Here is a 20,872-nt window from a genome sequence, read left to right on the forward strand (position 1 = left end):
AAAAAATATTGAAAGCTATAGGCAGTGATCTGAGCCTGCAGCTTTAAAATTTAACTAAAAAAACTAATTAGGCAAAATAGCGTAGCAAAAAGTGAACATTGACCAATGCAGCGTGGTTAACCAAACGTTTCACAGTACCAACTCTAAGATGGGGGTTCTATTCCCGCCACAGTCTGTAAGGAGTTTGTTAGTTCTTCCTGTGAACATTTCTCCAGAATTTTGTGGGTGTTGCTCTGGATGTTTTGTTATCTCACACGTTCCCAAGATCAGGTCAGTCAGTTGTGGGCATGGTATGTTGGCACCAGGAGCAGGCTGCCCCAGCACTTCCTCAGACTATGTTGGTCGTTGACGCAAACAACGCATTTCACTGTATCGCAAATGAGAAAGTCTGCAGATGTTGGAAATCAAAGTAATACTCACAAAATGCTGGAGGAACTCAGCAGGCCAGGCAGCATCTATGGAAAAAAATAAACAGTCGATGTTTCCTGCTGAGGACCTTTATCGGAACTTCATCGTACATTTCACTGTATGTTTTGATGTACATGTGACAGATAAAGCTAATCTTCATAATCAACCAATTCCCCAATTCCACCTTGAAATGTGCAATATGTTGTTGGCAAAAAATAACATTTGCAGTTGAATTAGCAAAATTCAAAGTTTCTAATCTTTCTTAATGGTTTAATAATTCAATGGTTCAATTTAATATTAAATAATGTATACATTATACAACCTGAAATATTTACTCTTTGCCGGCATCCTTGAAACAGAGAAAGAAACTCCCAAAGAATGAATAAGAGAAAAAAGTTGGACCCCCACAGAACCCCTCCCACGCACAACCGTCCAACCACTTGCTCCAGCAAAAACATCGACCCCCCCACCCCACCACGCAAGCAATGGCAAACCCCCAGAGACCATGATCTAGAGTCCATCGAGAGAGGTATTGAGAGAGTGCTCCTGCTACAGTGAGAGTAAAGGCCAACAGCTTGCTGTTTCGATGTTACTTAACTGTGGTATTCCAACAAAGCTAAATTCTATTGTACTTCTTGCTGTAAACCCCTGCAAGAAAATTAATCTTAGGGTAGTATAAAATAACATACACTTTATAGTATTGATAAACATAATTATAAAATTCATAATATATTTTCTTTAAATTATCACTAAAACCAATCGGGTGGAAGTTTACTGGATGTTGTAAGATTGCACCCCAAGCAATGTCCTTCTTTGAAGATCACTTTTTCTCCCTTAATTCATCCCTTGCTGCTTTTTGCTTGTCACCATGCACTGGATATTCTAAAGTAGTTTATTACATGAATGGGAGTTAGCTCAAGAGAGGCAGATACCGAGAAGTCAACGTTTAAGCCACAAGGCATATTGTTTTGTTACGTGCATTTCTACAACAAACGAATGTTTGTCAGTGAGCTGGGAATGTTTATATAGAACAAAACAATCATTGAAATACCTATTCCCATTCCAACAGGTTTCTCTACCGCCGCGATGAAGCCACACTCAGGTTGGAGGAGTAACACCTTGCATTCCATCTGAGTAGCCTCCAATCTGATGGCATAAACATCAATTTTTCAAACTTCCTTGCACCCCCCTTCTTCACCATGCCTCATTCCCATTTCCTTTCTCACCATACCTGCCCATTACCTCCCTCTGGTGTTCCTCCCCGTTCCCTTTTTTCCATGACCTTCTGTTAGATTCCTTTCTCCAGCCCTTTATCTGTTTCACCAATCAACTTCCCAGCTCTTTACGTCACCACTCCCCCTCTCCCAGTTTCACTTATCACCTACCACTTTGTACTATTCCCTCCCCTCCCCTCACCACCTCACTCTGACCTTTCATCTTTTTTCCCCAGTCTCAATTAAAGGTCTTGGCTCGAAATGTCCACTGTTTACTCTTTTCTATTGATAGCCTGCTGAGTTTCTCCAGCATTTTGTGTGTGTTGATTGGAATATAGATGCTGGTAATCTAAATTGGTTTCATTATACAAATGAGATTATTTTTGCATTGGGAAAACAGTGGATTCCAGTTAATTGGGACACATCAGGATCAGTACACTTTGGCCCAATTAGGCAGCAGTCCCAATTATTTGAAGTTTCATGAAAATAGTTAAAAAGGTATAAAGGAGGCAGACTGTGTAACTGAGTAATAAATAATATATTTCAATGAAATACAGAACGACTTAGAACACTACCAGTACTACAACAGTATAAAACTGTAGTAGTCTAATAGTTATCGCCGGAGGAAGTCATCCAGTGTATGGTCTGTGTTCTTTTGATTGATTGTAAGTGAACAACATTAGCACAGACACCTTGTGCGGATAATGTCTTCCTATATTGCTTTTGATGATTGCATCCTCTTAATCAGGGTTTCCCAACCTGGGGTCCATGGACCCCTCAATTAATGGTTGGGGTCCATGGCAAATAAAGGTTGGGATCCCCTGACCTAAATCTTCATTTTCATTGTAACATTGACGATGATTGTTGATACCTTCAAATTCTTTGCAGCTTCTAACTTGTTGAAGTATTATACACTGGATGAATTCCTCCGGCAATAATTATTAGGACCAGTTCAGTTTTATAGTACTGTAATAGCATTGGTACTGTTCTAAGTTTATTTAAGTATATAATTTGTTTCGTTTTCATTCCCAATCCCAGCTATTTCTGCACCTCCAAGCCTGAATACTTGAAACCACAGTGAGCAAAACAGTTCTGAAATGTCTTACTGCTCATTTCTTGCCAGTTATCAGTGACAAAAATCACTGCTGTTTGAACACAAACACACACAACTGACGCTATTTAAAAACTGATTGCTCTAAGAGCAGTGTAGTGTCTTAACGGCCACACAAGTTCACACGACTGAGGCTAGTTAGAAACTGTTAGGTAACAGTCTCTTGTTCCAATTAAGCAGCATAGTTTCCCAAGTAAGCAAAGGAATCCTGGCTATTTTCTCAATGAGTTTTTCTGTAAGAGTTGTCCCAAATAACGGGTTGCCTGGTTAACTGATGCCCAATGAACCAGAATCCACTGTGTACTCATGACACATTGATTTGTCTAATCCTGTTTTTCTTTTGACTGCTGTTTTATTCAATAATATTCCAGAATGAGTTGTGGTTTTCCCCTGATTTTGGTGAAATATGGAGAAAAATACATGACTTTGTATGCCTTGTGAAGTGGTAAGTAAAATTTGGTTAATGGTTACCTCAGTGGCAGTTTATTTTAACATTTGCAATAACTAATTAGACTTGAACTTTTTGTTTAATATGGCACCATTTCCAAGTCTAGAGTGGTCCAAGCTCTCCGTTAAAAGTGAGGTGGGAAGTTGGCTAGTGTGGTTGGAGAATGTGGAGGGTTTGTAAGACAAGTAAACTTCAGTGTGATTTGAAGTGTACCCGCTATAGTCACCTCTGGTTTATGAAGGCAACTCCAAAGAGTTTATTAATGACCTTATTTCAGGGCTGCCTTGCAAGAGACAACTATAATAGAATGGATGTGAAGCTACGGAGCAGAGGTTCCCAGCCTTTTTTATACCATGGATCAATACCATTAAGCAAGGAGTCCGTAGACTCCAGGTTGGGAGCCCTTACTAGCAGCTCAATGTTCTGGGGTTTTATTGTTGTAGACGTGACAGAGCAGGAGGGATTAAAGGGGGAGGGATGACATTACCAGTCAGGGAGGATTTCATAGCAGTGCTCAACCAGACTGCAGAGCTTGTCCAGTGAGGCTTTATGGGTAGAACTGAGGAATAAGAAAGGTATGACCACATTGGTGGGACTATTTTAAAACCCACCCAACACTCTGCAGAATTTACAGGTGCAAATTTGTAGAGAGATTGCAGATTGCTGCAAGGAACATTAGGTTGTGATGGTAATACACGCACAGTGCTGGAGGAACTCAGCAGGCCAGACAGCATCTTTGGAAAGGAGTAAACAGACGACGTTTTAGGCTGAGACCCTTCATCAGAACTGGGAAAAAAAGATGAGTCAGAGTAAGAAAGTTGGGGGAGGGAGGAAAAACCACAAGGTAATGGGTGAAACCGGGAGGGGAGGAGGGGTGAAGTAAAGAGCTGGGAAGTTGATTAGTGAAAGAGATACAGGGTTGGGGAAGGAGGAATCTGATAGGAGAAGAAGAAAGATAATGTGGAGGAGCACCAGAGAGAGGTGATAGGCAGGTAAGGAGATAAGGTGAGAGAGGGGAATGGTGAAGGAGAGGGTGGGGGGGCATTAGCAGAAGTTTGAGGAATCTATGTTCTTGCTATCAGGTTGGAGGCTACCCAGACGGAATATAAGGTGTTGCTCCTGTAGTCTGAGTGTGGCCTCATTGCAACAGTAGAGGAAACTGACATGTCGGAATGGGAAGTGGAATTAAAATGGGTGGACCCTGGGAGATCCCGCTTTTTCTGGTGGACAGAGCGTAGGACATACAGATTTCAAAGGGGAATGTGTTTGCAGTTTTGAGACAAATTAGGGTGGATAGATCCCCGGGGTCTGGTGGGTTGTTCCTTCGGACCCTGTGGGATGCTAGTGCAAAATTGCAGGAGCCCGAGCAGAGATGTGTAGAACATCCTTAGTCACTGGTGAGATACCGGAGGGCTGGAGGACAACCAATGTTGTTTTGAACTTTAAAAAAGGCTCCAAGGATAAGGCAGGAAATTGTATGTCGGTGAGTATGATATGAGTAATGAGATAGTTATTGAAAGATATCCTGAAGGAATGAATATATATTTGGGTAGTTAGTGAGTAATTAGGAATAGTCAACATAGCTTTGTGTGTGGTAAGTCGTGTCTAACCAAGAAAGTTGAAGGCAAGGCCTTTGACGAGATCCCACATGCAAAATTGGTCAAGAAGGTTCAGTCATTTGGCATTCATGAGGTAGTAAATTGGATTAGACATTGGCATCACAGAAGAAGCCAAAGAGTGGTAGTAGATGGTTGTCTCTCTGACTGGAGGCCTGTGACAAGTGGTGTGCCTCAGGGATTGGTGCTGGGTCTGTTGTTGTTTGTCATCCATGTCAGCAATCTGGATGATAATGTGGTAAAATGGAGCAGAAAATTTATACATGAACCGAGATTGGGGGTGTAGAGGACAGCGAGGAAGTCTATCATAGCTTGCAGCGGGATCTGAACCAGTTAGAAAAATGGGCTGAAAATTGGCAGAAGGGATTTAATGCAGACTGGTGTGAGGTATTTCACTTTGGGAAGCCCAACCAGGGTAGGTCTTACATGGTAAGAGGTAGGGCACCGAGAAGTGCGGAAGGACAGAGGGAACTGGGACTATAGATCAATAATTCCTTGAAAGTGGCATCACAGATGGAAAGGGTTGTAAAGAAAGCTTTTGGCACATTGGCCTTCATAACTCGATGTATTGAGTACAGGAGTTGAGATTTTATGTTCAAATTGTACAAAGCATTGGTGAGGCCTAATTTGGTGTATTGTGTACAGTTTTAGTCACCCAGGTACAGGAAAGGTGGGAACAAAATTGAAAGAGTGCAGAGAAAACTTACAAGGATGTTGCCAGGTCTCGAGGACCTGAGTTATAGGGAAAGGTTAAGTAGATTAGGACTTCATTCCCTAGAACGTAGAAGGTTTATTCCCTAGAACATAGGGAGATTTGCTGGAGGTAGACAGCATTATGAGGGGTAGAGACAGAGTAAATACAAGCAGGCTTTTTCCACTGAGGTTGTTTGGGACAACAATCAGAGGTTATGGGTTAAGGGTAATGGGTGAGAAGTTTAAGAAGAACATGAGGGAAACAACTTTACTCAGGGTGGTGAGTGTGGACCGAGCTGCCAGTGCAAGTGGTGAATGTGGGTATTAAACATTTCAGAGAAATTTGGATAAGGTACGTGGATGGGAAGGGTATGGAGGGCTATGGTCAGGGTGCTGGTTGATGGGATTAAGATTTATGGTTTGGCGCAGACTAGATAGCCAAAGGGTCTGTTTCTGTGTTGTCATTTTCTGTGACTTTATGACTAACAGCTGTTTCTGAGATGCTTGTGGCACCAACAGTCATTGAACAGTCAAAGTCACTTCGATCACATTCCTTCCCCAATTTGATTTTTCATCTGAACAACAACTGAATCTCTTGATCATGTCCGCATGCTTTTATGCATTGACTTGTTGCTACATGATTGGCTGAATAGATATTTGCATTAACAAGGAGGTTAACTTAATAAAGTGGCTCATGTTATTCCATTGTTTAAAAAAGGATTGAAAAGTAATCCGGGAAATTATAGGCCAGTAAGTTTAACGTCGGTAGTAGGTAAGTTATTGGAGGGAGTACTAAGAGACAGAATCTACAAGCATTTGGATAGACTGGGACTTATTAGGGAGAGTCAACATGGCTTTGTGCATTGTAGGTCATGTTTGACCAATCTATTGGAGTTTTTCGAGGAGGTTACCAGGAAAGTGGATGAAGGGAAGGCAGTGGATATTGTCTACATGGACTTCAGTAAGGCCTTTGACAAGGTCCCGCATGGGAGGTTAGTTAGGAAAATTCAGTCGCTAGGTATACATGGAGAGGTGGTAAATTGGATTAGACATTGGCTCGATGGAAGAAGCCAGAGAGTGGTGGTAGAGAATTGCTTCTCTGAGTGGAGGCCTGTGACTAGTGGTGTGCCACAGGGATCAGTGCTGGGTCCATTGTTATTTGTCATCTATATCAATGATCTGGATGATAATGTGGTAAATTGGATCAGCAAGTTTGCTGATGATACAAAGATTGGAGGTGTAGTAGACAATGAGGAAGGTTTTCAGAGCCTGCAGAGGGACTTGGACCAGCTGGAAAAATGGGCTAAAAAATGGCAGATGGAGTTTAATACTGACAAGTGTGAGGTATTACATGTTGGAAGGACGAACCAATGTAGAACATACAGGGTTAATGGTAAGGCACTGAGGAGTGCAGTGGAACAGAGGGATCTGGGAATACAGATACAAAATTCCCTAAAAGTGTCATCACAGGCAGATAGGGTCGTAAAGAGAGCTTTTGGTACATTGGCCTTTATTAATCAAAGTATTGAGTATAAGAGCTGGAATGTTATGATGAGGTTGTATAAGGCATTGGTGAGGCCGAATATGGAGTATTGTGTTCAGTTTTGGTCACCAAGTTACAGGAAGGATATAAATAAGGTTGAAAGAGTGCAGAGAAGGTTTACAAGGATGTTGCCGGGACTTGAGAAACTCAGTTACAGAGAAAGGTTGAATAGGTTGGGACTTTATTCCCTGGAGCGTAGATGAATGAGGGGAGATTTGGTAGAGGTATATAAAATTATGATGGGTATAGATAGAGTGAATACAAGCAGGCTTTTTCCACTGAGGCAAGGGGAGAAAAAAACCAGAGGACATGGGTTTAGGGTGAGGGGGGAAAGTTTAAAGGGAACATTGGGGGGGCTTCTTCACACAGAGAGTGGTGGGAGTATGGAATGAGCTGCCAGACGAGGTGGTAAATGCGGGTTCTTTTTTAACATTTAAGAATAAATTGGACAGATACATGGATGGGAGGTGTATGGAGGGATATGGTCCGTGTGCAGGTCAGTGGGACTAGGCAAAAAATGGTTCGGCACAGCCAAGAAGGGCCAAAAGGCCTGTTTCTGTGCTGTAGTTTCTATGGTTTCTATGGAATGTTTTTTGGGACATTTGTGACTGACTGTGTAATTTATGAAGCATAGTATTGTTTTATAGTCCTTGACCGATCAGTAAATACAATATCATCTTTGTGGTTATTGTGTTATCTAGACGCTTTTATTACTAAACAGTGTTAACAAAAAAAAATTATTAGTGTCCAGAGATGGTAGCATGTTCTCTCATATATCTGATTCAGTGTATATGAAGAACTGAAATGTCTCCCACTCATCAGATACATTGCCATGAATTAGTTCATGTTTAAAACTCCAGGGTTTTGCTAGTGGTGTTTAATTTGCAAATCTAACTCGTACATCTGTTTTTTAGTTCCTGTCTATAATTCATGCATTATCATCATTTGTTTCTCTTTCTTTTTGTCCTCAGGGGGCCAAAAAATAGAGTTTTCTTCACTACCCACCTGAATGGATCTTGCAGTAAGTTGCCTCTCCGAAGCACTTAAATCCCACATCCCAATACCTCATGACAAGCTCTCCGAAATGTTTTTTGTCTTGGTTCATAATTCAAAGTGTAACGTTGATATACAGGTCTCTTGTACTTCTCTGCTTCCATTTGTGTGCTTTTAAGGGTATGGTTCTTATGTTGGCATCACATTTACTACTGAAAGAATTATATAGAATATAAAACGGTATTGCATAAGATTTTGCAAATAAAGCTGCTCTGGCAGGTTTTGTGCGCATAACGAAAGTTGCCGCCCTTTTCCTTCATTATGAACAAACCAAAATCAGTCGGTCACCTTGTATTGATGACACTACGTCAGAAACCATCTCCTAAAGTGAACACAACAACTCAATGACAGTGTTTCTGAATTATGTAGAACATTTTCTATTCTGAACAATACGTGTCACCCGTCACCCATTACATACCTGCACAGGAACAGGCCCTTCAGCCTATGCTGAACATGGTTCTAATTTAAACTCCATATCCGCTTGCAATGGATCTATGTCCCTCTATTCCATGTTCTTGTGCCTGTCTAAATGGCCCTTAAACATTGCTGTTGCTTCCACCATCTCCACTGGCAGCCTGTTCCAGGCTCCAAACACTTCTGTGTACTTCAAATCAAAAGGAAATAAAAACTCACATCGCACATCTCCTTTAAATTTTCCCCATCCCTTTAACACTAAAAGCAAATTGTTGTCGTGTGAACAAAATCACCGGAGAGACTTGGCTGACCAAATGAGGCACAGCAGGCATCATATTGAGACCCTTTCAGAGGAAGAGATCTGCTTGACCCAACACTACATCACATTCTATATGCTAAAGATCAGAGGACAATTCCATATTTACAATGCATCCACAATGCTTCCTTTGAATTACACACAGCACCCTCTTTGCACCCACACTACAGACACTCTAATGAATTTTAGCTGTGATTCATGGCCCTTAGGAACCCATTGTTTAGAGTTGCATTTTAAATTTAACCTACAGTCCATATTCAGATTTGAAGATTGGTGGCTGAAGTTAGTTGCTGAAGTACTAACCCCAGAAACACCGTAACACAAATATTTAAAGTGCAGCCACTGTAAGGACGCAACAAAAAATTTGTTCAAAGCAAGCTCCCTCGTTATCACGTTGTGTGACAATAACCCGATCTTTAGCGATCCGTCACAAGTAGTTCTGCTAACAGTTCAGCATTAGCAAAAGTGCACCCACACCATTCTCCTTGTTCAGGGAGAAAGAGGAAGTTGAAAGGCGGGACAGTTGTGTAGTCCTGTAACTGGTTTGAGTGAATCTGCTGAGTAAACCATTTTCAAAGTTTTTTTGTGGCTGACAAAATGGTGTGAGTTAGCAGAAATGCAAACAAGCTATTATTGCTCAAGTTTTGCTTCTGTAGTTACAGAAGAGTGAGTCTCCTTTGGTCAGTTGTGTTGGTTGAGTTACCAGTACAATATTCTGAGTGCCTTTTCAAGGGAACTTAAATGTTTAATTACTTTTAAAAATACTTTTGGGCAAGGAAGGAAACCTAGAATTCGATATAACACCTTACAGTTAGGGAAGGAAGGAGGAGGTATGGTTCTTCCTTGCCTGAGAAATTATTTTTATGCCTCACAGATAACCCCCTCAGTTATATTGGTGTAATAGGGAATATAAGGCTAGAGGGAAGGAAATAGAATTTGGATTAGTTGACAGTTTTCCTCTTCAGGCCTCAATAGCTGACAAAGGATTGATGGCCCAGTTGGAAAAATTTAATAATGCTTGGATAAATCTTACATTAAAAGTATGGCAGAAGGTGGTTAATTCATGTGGAATTAATAACATGTTAAAACTCTTTAGATGGTGTGCATATGATACCGAATTCCTTCCCAACAGAGGAGATAAAAGATTTGAGCTATGGATAAAGAAAGGTCTTACAACCTACCTCTCATTTATAGATAAAAGGGTATTACAAAGTTTCCAAATCCTGCAGGACAAACATGGCCTAGAACATAATGACTTTTTTAGGTACCTTCAAATACGAAACTATGTTAATCAGAGTTGTAGATATACAGACCTATCAACAGTAGAATTAGAATTTTTCAAGATTCTGAATTCGGCTTGCAGTTCAATACCTAGTAAATCAGTTTCTCGCCTATATAATGCACTCTCCCATGCTAAAAATGTAAATACACTGTATATTAAAGAGAAGTGGGAGAAAGAAGCGGGGTTGGTACTTTCAGAGGAGGCTTGGGGGAAAATCTGCAGCTTTCAATGGTCCTCGACTAATTCTTTGACTTGGAGAGAACATTGTTGGAAAAACATTATAAGATACTTCAAGACCCCATATCAGGAAAAATATAAAGATACAAATGTGATGTGTTGGAGAAGGTGCGGCTCCAAGGAGGCAAATCATTTTCATATTTTCTGGGATTGCCCTAAATTAAGTCTATTTTGGGAAGGTATTCATAGAACATTAGTTAAGGTACTTAGGTCCCAGATACCTCTGAACTTTGAGACGCTCTATTTGGGGCATGTATTGTTCCTTGAACAGAAGGAAGATATAAAGTTGCTGCAGGCCCTCTTAGCGGCAAGTAAGAAATCAATCACTAGAAAATGGCTAAATCCAATACCACCTACATTAGAAGATTGGTACGAAATTATCTTGGAACTATTTAAAATGGAAAAGTTGACTTACTCCCTGAGAACTCAAAAAGAAACATTTTATCAAATCTGGAATAAATGGATTGAATATATAACCCCAATGCGAGCAGACTTTAGATGACTCTCCTAATGATTTATATTGCTCTTCTCATCAACACAGTAATATTGCTAACGTAAGCACCCCTAGTCTAAATGTTTGTTTTTTTTTGGAAAATAGAGAATTAACACAAGTAAAGGGAAAGATTTGGGAAAGGGATAAAAAAAAAATGAAAAAATTAAGTAAATAAGTACATAGGGATTGGATAATTATGTCTGCGGGCAGGAACAAGCACGAACAAATTGGGATATAAACACCTACAATGGTTGGTATATAGGCTTGTATGCAACATTTTGGACCAGTGGAAATGGTCCAGAAGGGTTGTATGGAAACTATTATTACCATTTTTCTTAACAACTAATTTCATTACTTAGCCTAATAGATTAGATTTACCACAGTACATAATTATCTATTTAAATGTTTATTTTCCTTTTATATCATCTCAATGTGTACTTAAGAATGTATAAATAATTGTAGTTTTATACATATAAAAAAATGGAAAAGGTTATATGTGTGAAAAAAGTACATGATAATTGTGAATTCCTTATCCAAATAAAAAAAATACTTTTGTAAAATAGTCAACTTTTTTCTATATATTCAGTTTTACTTCATGTAAGTCTCTTGCTAGTATTCATGAATTCAGTCTTTTTAACTGTGTAAAACTCTTGCCTAGAATTGATTCGATCCTCCATTAAGGAGCAAACTTGTTGGTACCAGAATCTGTGTATCCATCAGTAATAACTGCATATATTTATTTTCTTTTACCGTGCTTTTTGTGCACGCTGATTTTGCAACACCCGTTTTTGGTTGTTTCCCTATTTTAGTGAAACATTGAACATAAATCACAGTAAACTCTCCAGTATTGTTCTTTACAGATTGCAGATCAAATCATCACGGATTTTGTTTCAATCAGGCGGCCAGATTTTTGAGTTTATAATACAAAGCATTTGTTTTTCGTAGTCCAAATGTATTGGAGCTTATTTGTATGTGTTAACTGCTATGCAAAATGTTGATTTAAATATTCTAGTAAATGTTAAACAAGATACCTGTTAGTAATGTGTTTCGCAACCCATGAACTTTTGTTTTTGTAGCTGCAAAGGGTTTGTTGGAGCTCAAACGAACAGATGATTTTGGAAATACTTTCAAAACTATTGCGTCAAAAGTTTACTCATTTGGACTAGGGGGCAGTTTCCTCTTTGCTTCAGTTATGACAGACAAGGTAAAGATTTTTTTTTAGAAATACTCAAATTTTTTACACAACTTGAATTTCTCTTAGTCATACAGACATAAAGCACCGCAGCACAGAAACAGGATCTTTGGCTCATCTAGTCCATGCCAAGCTATAACTCTGTCCAGACTCATTGACCTGCACCTGGGCCATAGACCTTCATACCCCTCCCATCCGTGCATTTATCCAAATTTCTCTTAAATGTTGCAATTGAACCTAGATCCACTACTTCTGCTGGCTGTTTGTTCCACACTTATTACTTTATTCAGTATGGCTGTGTAGTTTTAATTTACGTATTAAATGTGCCATACAAATGTTGGTTTTTGTAATCCTTCGATGTTCTCACCATTATTCATTAAAAAGTTTTCATTATTTACATTGTCACTTAGGCCAGTTTAAGGGCACTCCACGTGTCTAAGGATATGGGAGAGACCTGGAATATAGCACAGTTGCCTCACGTAACCACTGAGCAGTTCTACTCCATTCTGGCTGCCAATGACGACATGGTGTTTATGCACGTCGATGATCCTGGTGGTAGGTAGTCACGGTTATCTTCCTCTCATTTGACTACACTCTCCCTTGTCTGTAGATAGATGATCAGCTGCCATTTGTGTGCCAAAGCATCTCCTTCTTTGCTTCCATCATCTCCTTTTTCCCTGCACAGTCTCTGTACAGTTAAATATCAGAAAGATTAACTATTGATTTCCGTGCTAGATTCCAGCCATTGATTTAATTGCTCCCCTTCACCTCTTTTCAAAAGTTACCTTGGCCCATCAGCATCACCAAAACTGTTTCTCCAGCCAGAATATTGGACTCTGTTGTCATCTTATTATACCAATAGACGATTTCCACTTGCCAAGTGTCAGCCCACCAGCCACTGAAGTTTTTACCTTTGTCATTCTGCAACCTGATTATTCCATTAGCCTTCTAGGAGACTTCCCGTAAAATTCAATTCGAGAAATTTTAACTTGGGTATATTTGGAGCAAATCTACCCTTGTTCTGTCCTGCACTGCATCCATCAACCAAGTCCTTGTTGACTTTGCCTAGCTCTGTTCTCCTCAAAGCCTTCACTTTAAAATTGTAATTATTTTTAATGTGCTTTCCAGTTCTACTCCTTCACAACTCTAAAGTTCAGATTTGCTCTTTTGTGCATCTCTCATTAAATGCTGGAGGAGCTCAACAGGTCAGGCAGCATCTATGGAAATGAATAAACAGCTGATGATTCAGGCAGAGAGCCTCCTTCAGAACTTGCTTTCTTCCTTCTTCCCTTTGTGTCCTGAAGAAAAGTCTCAACCCAAAACGTCAACTGTTTGTTCATTTCCATAGGTGTTGCCTGACTTGCTGAATTCCTCCAGCATTTTGTGCGTGTTGCCAGCATCTGCAGAATCTCTTGTGTTTGTGCATCTTCGCTAGCTTATACAGTACTATGCAAAAGTCTTTGGCACATGTATATTGCCAGGGTCCGAAAGACTTTTGCACAGTACTCTAGTAATTTTATGTATTGCACTATACTGCTGCTTCTGCAAAAAAAACCCAAACAAATTTCATGACCGATGTGAATAATGATAAACCTGATTCTGATATCGTTCTCTATTGTGGACTAAGAGTGGGAAGGGAACAGGGAGAGAGAAATCATGGTTGGGGAGAGGGAGGGAGTGGGAAGCACCAGAGAGATGTTCTATAATGATCAATAACCCAATTGTTTGGAATCAAACGATCTTGCCTGGTATCTCAGGGCAGGGTGTGTCTGCATCCACGCCACCACCCCACCCCACCGCTCCTACTGTCCCACACCCCTCCCACAGCGCTGCACCCTTGCCATTCCCAATATCCTTTGCTCCCACCAGATCTACAAATTGGCTCTCAGCTCTATGTTGACAAGTACCATACTGTGCAAAGTTCCTAGGCACCCTAGCTATATATGTACCTATACGTGTGTCTAAGATTTTACGTAGTAGTTTAACTATCCACTCACTTGTTCCTTAGACCATAAGACATAGGAACAGAATTAGACCATTCAGCCCATCGAGAGCCCTGCTATTCCAGCATGGCTGATCCTGGATCCCACTCAACCCCATAACTTAACTCAAACTTGTGTCATTAGGGTGTCCTGTTCTGAAGGTGTTTCAGGAAACCTGCACCTAATCACTCAGCAGGTCAGAATTTTCAATGGAGAGGAATAAAGAGCCAATGTTTTGGGCCGCAACTCTTTTCGAGTCTTCTCCATGGATACTGCCTGACCTGCTGAGTTTTCCATAGTTTTGCTTATTGCCCTGGAATTCCAGAATCTGCAGAATCTCTAGTGTTTATGATTTGCTGCTTCTTATCAAACGTTTTGCCAGTCCCTTCCTGGTATTTTTCTGACTAGGGTGACATGAAAGACTGGTATTACTTTCTGAAGTGCCCTTTTGTTACCCCGCATTGTTTGATATCATTCATGGTTTTGAATTCTGAAAGCATTTTGAGCCACCAAATCAAACGGTTGATAACTTGAATCCTCAACTTATCTTAAGCACTTGTTAGGGGACTCCATGTAGTTTGTCCTTCAGTTAGTCCTGACGAAGGGTCTCGGCCCAAAACGTCGACTGTACCTCTTCCTAGAGATGCTGCCTAGCCTGCTGCGTTCACCAGCAACTTTGCTGTGTGTTGCTTGAATTAACAGCATCTGCAGATTTCCTGTTGCTTGTCTAATAGTAAACTGTCTTTAAGTCATAGTCATATTGATCCCAGGGGAAATTGGTTTTCGTTGCACCATAAATAATTAAATAGTAATATGTAAATTATGCCAGGAAATAATTCCAGGACCAGTCTATTGGCTCAGGGTGTCTGACCCTCCAAGGGAGGAGTTATAAAGTTTGATGGCCACAGGCAGGAATGACTTCCTATGATGCTCTGTGCTGCATCTTGGTGGAATGAGTCTCTGGCTGAATGTACTCCTGTACCCACCCAGTACATTATGTAGTGGATAGGAGACATCGTCCAAGATGGCATGCAACTTGGACAGCATCCTCTTTTCAGACACCACCATCAGAGAGTCCAGTTCCATCCCCACAACATCACTGGCCTTACGAATGAGTTTGTTGATTCTGTTGGTGTCTGCTACCCTCAGCCTGCTGCCCCAGCACACAACAGCAAACATGATAGCACTGTCCACCACAGATTCGTAGAACATCCTCAGCATCGTCCAACAGATGTTAAAGGATTTTAAAAGATGTTTAAGGCTTGTTTGCAATAGAAATTCCAATTAGAATTTTATTGAGATGCGGCATGGAATAGGCCCTTCCGGTCCTTTGAACTGTGCTGCCCAGCAATTCCCCCGATTTAATCCTAGCCTAATCACAGGACAATTTACAATTAATCTGCCAACCAGTACGTCTTTGAACTGTGAGAGGAAACCGGATCATCTGGAGGAATACCATGCACTCACGGTTTAAATGTCACAAGTTACTTCTCCTCTGGCTGTCGAGTCTGCTGCTCCAGTTCTCGGGAATGGAACCCTTGCTTAATCAAGGGACTACCAGTGCCTGGAATTGAGCTTTTTTAAATTAATAAATTACTGCAGTAATTTAATTCTATCTCACTGATCTGCATTGATTAAAATTGCAGTGGTATTCATGTGCACTACAGTACCTTTTTAAAAGCATCTGAACTTGCCTAAGATTTCCAACATCTACACCACATTGCTCTGTATGGCTTATTCTGTTCAACTAACTCATAGCATTAAATTTTGGTTTTCTTCCCCATCCAGACACAGGCTATGGTACCATTTATGCTTCAGATGATCGCGGAATAGTGTATTCTAAATCCCTTGAGCGACACTTGTACACAGCGACAAGAGGCGAGACGGACTTCACAAATATTACCTCACTGCGTGGAGTATATGTTAGTAGCATACTTGCAGAAGGTAAGGAAACTCTTGTTTACAGGGTGGAGGTATTGTTGGTCAAACTAGTGTTAATTGCTTATCTCTAATCATCTGCAAAGTAGTGGAAGTCACTGCTTTGACCATCTGGAGTGTGACTCCTACAGTGCGATTAGATAAAAACTTCTGAGGTTGGATCTAATTTTGATGAAGAATGCACTTTAAAACTTTAGCAGTATAATTAAACTCTTTCTTAAAAGCAAGCATGTAAAATTGCATTATGTTAAGCTTGATATTATTTGGAATCTTGTTCCCTTTTCTGAAAAACACATGCAAGATGCTGGAGGAACTCAGCATGTCAGACAAGTTGATGCTGCCTGACATGAGTTCCTCCAGCATTTTCTGTGTTTTACTTAATATTTCCAGCATCTGCAGACTCTCTTGTGTCCCTTTTTCTGAAAAGTAACAAAGAAAGGGAGATAAGTAAGCAAAAATTAGTAAATATAACAGTTTCCGTATTAGGTGATTAGTGGCTTTAGTGCAAGCTTTTATTATTAAACTGTGATGTTCTGGTTTTGGTATTCAGTATGTGCTTGACTGGTGCACAAGTCTTCTGTTTATTAGACGCTCTGAGAACTTGCTTAATGGCTATCTTTTTTTCCCCCTTCGTCTTCCTGCATCTTTGTTTCATGTGGAAGGGGTAAGATGGCCGAACTGCTCTCTGCTTACAGTTTTTGTGTTGGCTAATGAATTGCACCTTAAGCTGAGAATCTGCGGCTCTGTGATTGGGCCAAAATACTATTGTAGGTTATACAGTGACGGAAATGTTTGTCACTCACTGCAACCTGGCTTCTAATTTAATGTCACTTCACTGCTGAAACCTCCAGTAGTTGTAATTAGATTTTGGTATCATGTCTAGACTATTAAATACTGTTTGTGTTTTCTCTTTAGATGGTTCTGTTCAGTCTGTCATTACATTTGATAGAGGAGGGAAATGGCAGCCGTTAAGAAAACCAGAAAACAGTGATTGTGATTCAACTGCCAAAAATAAGGATGAGGTGAGTATATGCTGAAGATGTAGCTCTGAGTCCTCGTGATGTGTTAAGATCTTTCCTCTGCCGCCTGCTAATGAAGGATTTGTGTATAGAACATCGAACAGTAAGCACAGTACAGGCCCTTCGGCCCACTATGTTGTGCTGACCTTTTGGCCTACTCCAAGATCAAGCTAACCTTTTACTCCCACGTAGCCCTCCACTTTCATCCATGTTCCTATCTAATAGATAAGTCAAGTATAATTCAAATCATTTAAAAATGGTAGAACTTTCTAATTCACATCTTCCGCTGGTATACCGGTAAAAAAAGAGCCATTTTAATAAAGTTTACCTCAGAACAGAACCATTAATTTGTTATTAGATATAATTCATGCCTCCTGAGTGTTGTCCCTCTGCCAAAGTATATGTTTATTCTAATATTTACTTTTAAAATATTTTTATCTTAACAGATACTATCTCTGCAGTTTGATTCATTATTGAGTAGTCCTAATTCTTGTCTTTGATTCTCCAGTGTAGTCTGCACATCCATGCATCCTACAGCATTTCTCAGAAACTGAATGTACCGATGCCACCGCTGTCTGAACCCAATGCTGTTGGTCTGATCATTGCACACGGTATTAATCTAAAACTTTTTAATCATCTCAGTGTTTTCTCTCTCTAGACACTACAATATCATCTAAGCTATTTGTCTATTTCACTATTCCCCTTTAGCACTATTTTTATTGTAACTTCTAGTAACCTTTAATTGTGCTTTACTGCTGCCACAAAACAGTTTTGTCTTTTAATTTTTAGTAAATTGTTTACAAGTTTTGTAATTTCTCTTTTGATTTGACATGATGCACAATTGTTTGTGGATTAGTTCTAAAAATCCAAATTCCACAGCATTTCAGAATCAGGTTTAGTATCACCGACATGTGTCGTGAGATTTATTGATTTGGGCAGCAGTGCGTTGCAATACATACAGTGCCTTGCAAAAGTATTTCAACCCCAACAACTATTTTTACATTTTACTGTCTCATTTTCTAAATTTAAAATATATTGAAGCAGGATTTTTAGAACTAATCTACAAACAATTGTGCATCATGCCAAATCAAAAGAGAAATTACAAAACTTGTCAACAGTTTACTAAAATTTAAAAACCAAAATTGTGAGGCTGAAAAAGAATTCATCCCCTTTGTAATTACTACGCTGACTTTCCTCGGGTGCAGTACTGCGTATTACCCTACCAACTCACCCAATTTGTTGATGTAGAAAATTGGAGGATCACCTATTTTCAATGAATTCATAATAAATACCCCCTTTCTCTGTAATGTCAAACAGTGTGGTAGATTTTCAATAAATCAAACCAAATAGATAAAGCAAAAGAGCATTCAAGACAAGTCAGGGACATGATAATAGAGAAGCACAAATCTGGGGAAGGGCACAAATCCAGCTCAAAGGCACTGAACATACCTTGGCGCTCAGTGCAGTCCATCATGAAAAAGTGGAAAAATATGACCGTTGGTTAGGTCAGGCCACCCCTCTAAACTTAGTTGCCAGAGAACAATGGCACCTATAAGAGAGGCTACTGTGATGCCAACAGTCACTCTGAAGGAGCTGCAGAAGTCAGTGGCTGCATTTGAAGCTCATGGCTCCACAATTTCTAAGGCCTTGTGCAAAAAAGGGTTTTGTAGGAGAGTAGCAAAGAATCCCTGGCTTTTAAAAAAAAAGCGCTTAACCTTGCCCATAAAAACTTTGCGAAGCTACACTTAGAAGATACTGTAAAGATGTGGAAGAATGTCTTGTGGTCTGATGAGACTAAAGTGGAACTTTCTGGCCTCAACACTAAGCAATACGTATTACTGCGCATCAGCCAGGTAAAGTATGGTGGAGGTAACGTCATGATGTGGGGATGTCTTTTCTGTAGGAGGGACTGGAAATCTGGTCAGGACTGATGGGAAGATGAAAGCTGCTCTATAGAGAGACCCTGGATAAAAATCTGCTCACCTCTGCCAGAAAGCTTAAACTGGGGAATAAGTTTGTCTTTCAGCAGGACAATGACCCAAAGCACACTGCCAGAGCAACCACGGAGTGGCTTCAAATGAAGAAAATTGATGTCCTTGAGTGGCCCAGTCAGAGTTCTGACCTTAACCAGATCTGGCTAAGCCTCGATTGCTGGCCAATGCCGCTCACAACTAACCTGGCACAACTTGATCAATTTTACAAGGAGGAATGGGAAAAATTTTGCTTCATCATATTGTGCAAAGCTAATACAGACTTGTCCAAAAAGGCTACTGGCTGTGATAGCTGAGAGGTGGTTCAGCTGAGTACTGAGCAAAGGAGTATGAATACTTTGAACTGTTGACATTTCAAAGTTTCTGAATTTTTTAGCTTTTGATGCTTTATAATTTTCTGTTTTTTTTTGGAGGAGGTTACTGTGAAAAAAGGAGCGTGTGATTCACAAATAAAAATTCTCAGTTAAATTGATCAAAATCCTGGTTGTAATACTCATTGATGTGAACAAAGAATTGGGGGCTGATTACTTTATCAAGGCATTGTAGGGGAAAAAAAGACTAAATTACAATAAGTATATATAAAAATAAATAAATAATCTGTGCAAAAAGAGAGGGAAGATGCTGAGGAAGTGTAAATGGGTTCATTGTCTATTTAGAAACCTGACAGCAGAGGAAAAGAAGCTGTTCCTGAAATGTTGAGTGTGTGTTTTCAGGCTCCTGTACCTCCTCTTTGATGGTAACAGTGAGAAGAGCTCGTGTCTTAGGTGAAGGGGGCCCTTAATGATGGATGACATCTTTTTGAAGCATCACCTTTTGAAGGTGCCCTGGATGCTGGGGAGGCTACTGCCCGTGATGAAGCTGACTGAGTTTACAGTTTTCTACCTGTTTTCCGATCCTGTGGCCTGACCCCTACATGCCAGACGGTGATGCAGTTAGAATGCTCTCTGTAGAAATTTGCAAGCGTCTTTGGTGACATACTAAATCTCAAACTTCTAATGAAGTATAGCCACTTTTTGTGTCTTTGTAATTGCATCAATATGTTGAGCCCAGGATAGATCCTTAGAGACAGAAACTGCTGTGACCCCTCGATGTGGGGTGCTGTGTGTTCCCTCAACTCCCCCTTCCAGAAGTCCACAATCAATTCCTTGGTCTTACTGACACTGAATACAAGGTTACTGTTGTGACACCACTCAACCATCTGTCCTATTCCGCTCCTGTATGCCTTCTTGTCACCACCTGAAATTCTGCCAACAGTAGTTGTGTTGCTGGTGAATTTATAATGCCGTTGACCTGTGCCTAGCCACACAGTTGTGGGTGTAGAGAAAGTAGAGCAGTGGGTTAAGCACGCCATCACTGATTGTCAGTGAGGAGGAGGTGTTACTTCTGATCTGCACTCATCTGCCAGTGAGGAAGTGAAAGGTCCAGTCACAGGGGGAAGTATAGAGGCCTGGGTCTTGGAGTTTGTTAATTAGAACTCAGGGTATGTTGAATGCTGGGCTGTAGCCAATAAACAGCAGAACATGTCAGTGACAATGAACCTGATTCTGATTTTGGAAGCATTGGTGATTTTGTGTAGTGGTAGATTTTAATTCTGCTGTTTCCCTTCTTGGTCCACTTGCATTAGCTGATTGTTGCTTATCTTGAGTACCTTCCTCCCAGAAATCGTAATAGCTCATAATGGTAGATCATCAGGACGTGGGTCTCTGCTGCACACAGGCAGGAACTGAATGATCCTTCAATATTGCCAGCAGAGTGGCATTAACATGTCACTCTAAAGTTTGTCTATAATTTTGTTGTGGAATGCACTTTAGATATTGAGTACTTGCATCTTTTACTTTTTGAGCCACAGGAGAGATGCTGAGCAAAAAGTATATTAATGCCGTTAAGGAAAACCCAAGTATTGTTATAGCATCTTGCTAACA

The 20,872-nt window shown here is 40.3% G+C and overlaps 1 protein-coding gene across 1 annotated transcript in view; it reads left to right on the plus strand.

The window, feature by feature from the left end:
- Window positions 1-20,872, plus strand: part of sort1a (sortilin 1a) — a 69,620-nt gene that overhangs the window by 29,943 nt on the left and 18,805 nt on the right. The window contains exons 6-12 of the mRNA XM_063065193.1: window positions 3,105-3,178; window positions 8,005-8,054; window positions 11,905-12,032; window positions 12,431-12,575; window positions 15,791-15,946; window positions 16,856-16,962; window positions 17,468-17,570. Of these exons, the coding sequence (XP_062921263.1) occupies window positions 3,105-3,178; window positions 8,005-8,054; window positions 11,905-12,032; window positions 12,431-12,575; window positions 15,791-15,946; window positions 16,856-16,962; window positions 17,468-17,570 (763 nt within the window). The remainder of the gene's footprint in view (window positions 1-3,104; window positions 3,179-8,004; window positions 8,055-11,904; window positions 12,033-12,430; window positions 12,576-15,790; window positions 15,947-16,855; window positions 16,963-17,467; window positions 17,571-20,872) is intronic.

The sequence above is a fragment of the Mobula hypostoma genome, chromosome 13, assembly GCF_963921235.1.
Source record: "Mobula hypostoma chromosome 13, sMobHyp1.1, whole genome shotgun sequence".
Classification (NCBI taxonomy): domain Eukaryota; kingdom Metazoa; phylum Chordata; class Chondrichthyes; order Myliobatiformes; family Myliobatidae; genus Mobula; species Mobula hypostoma.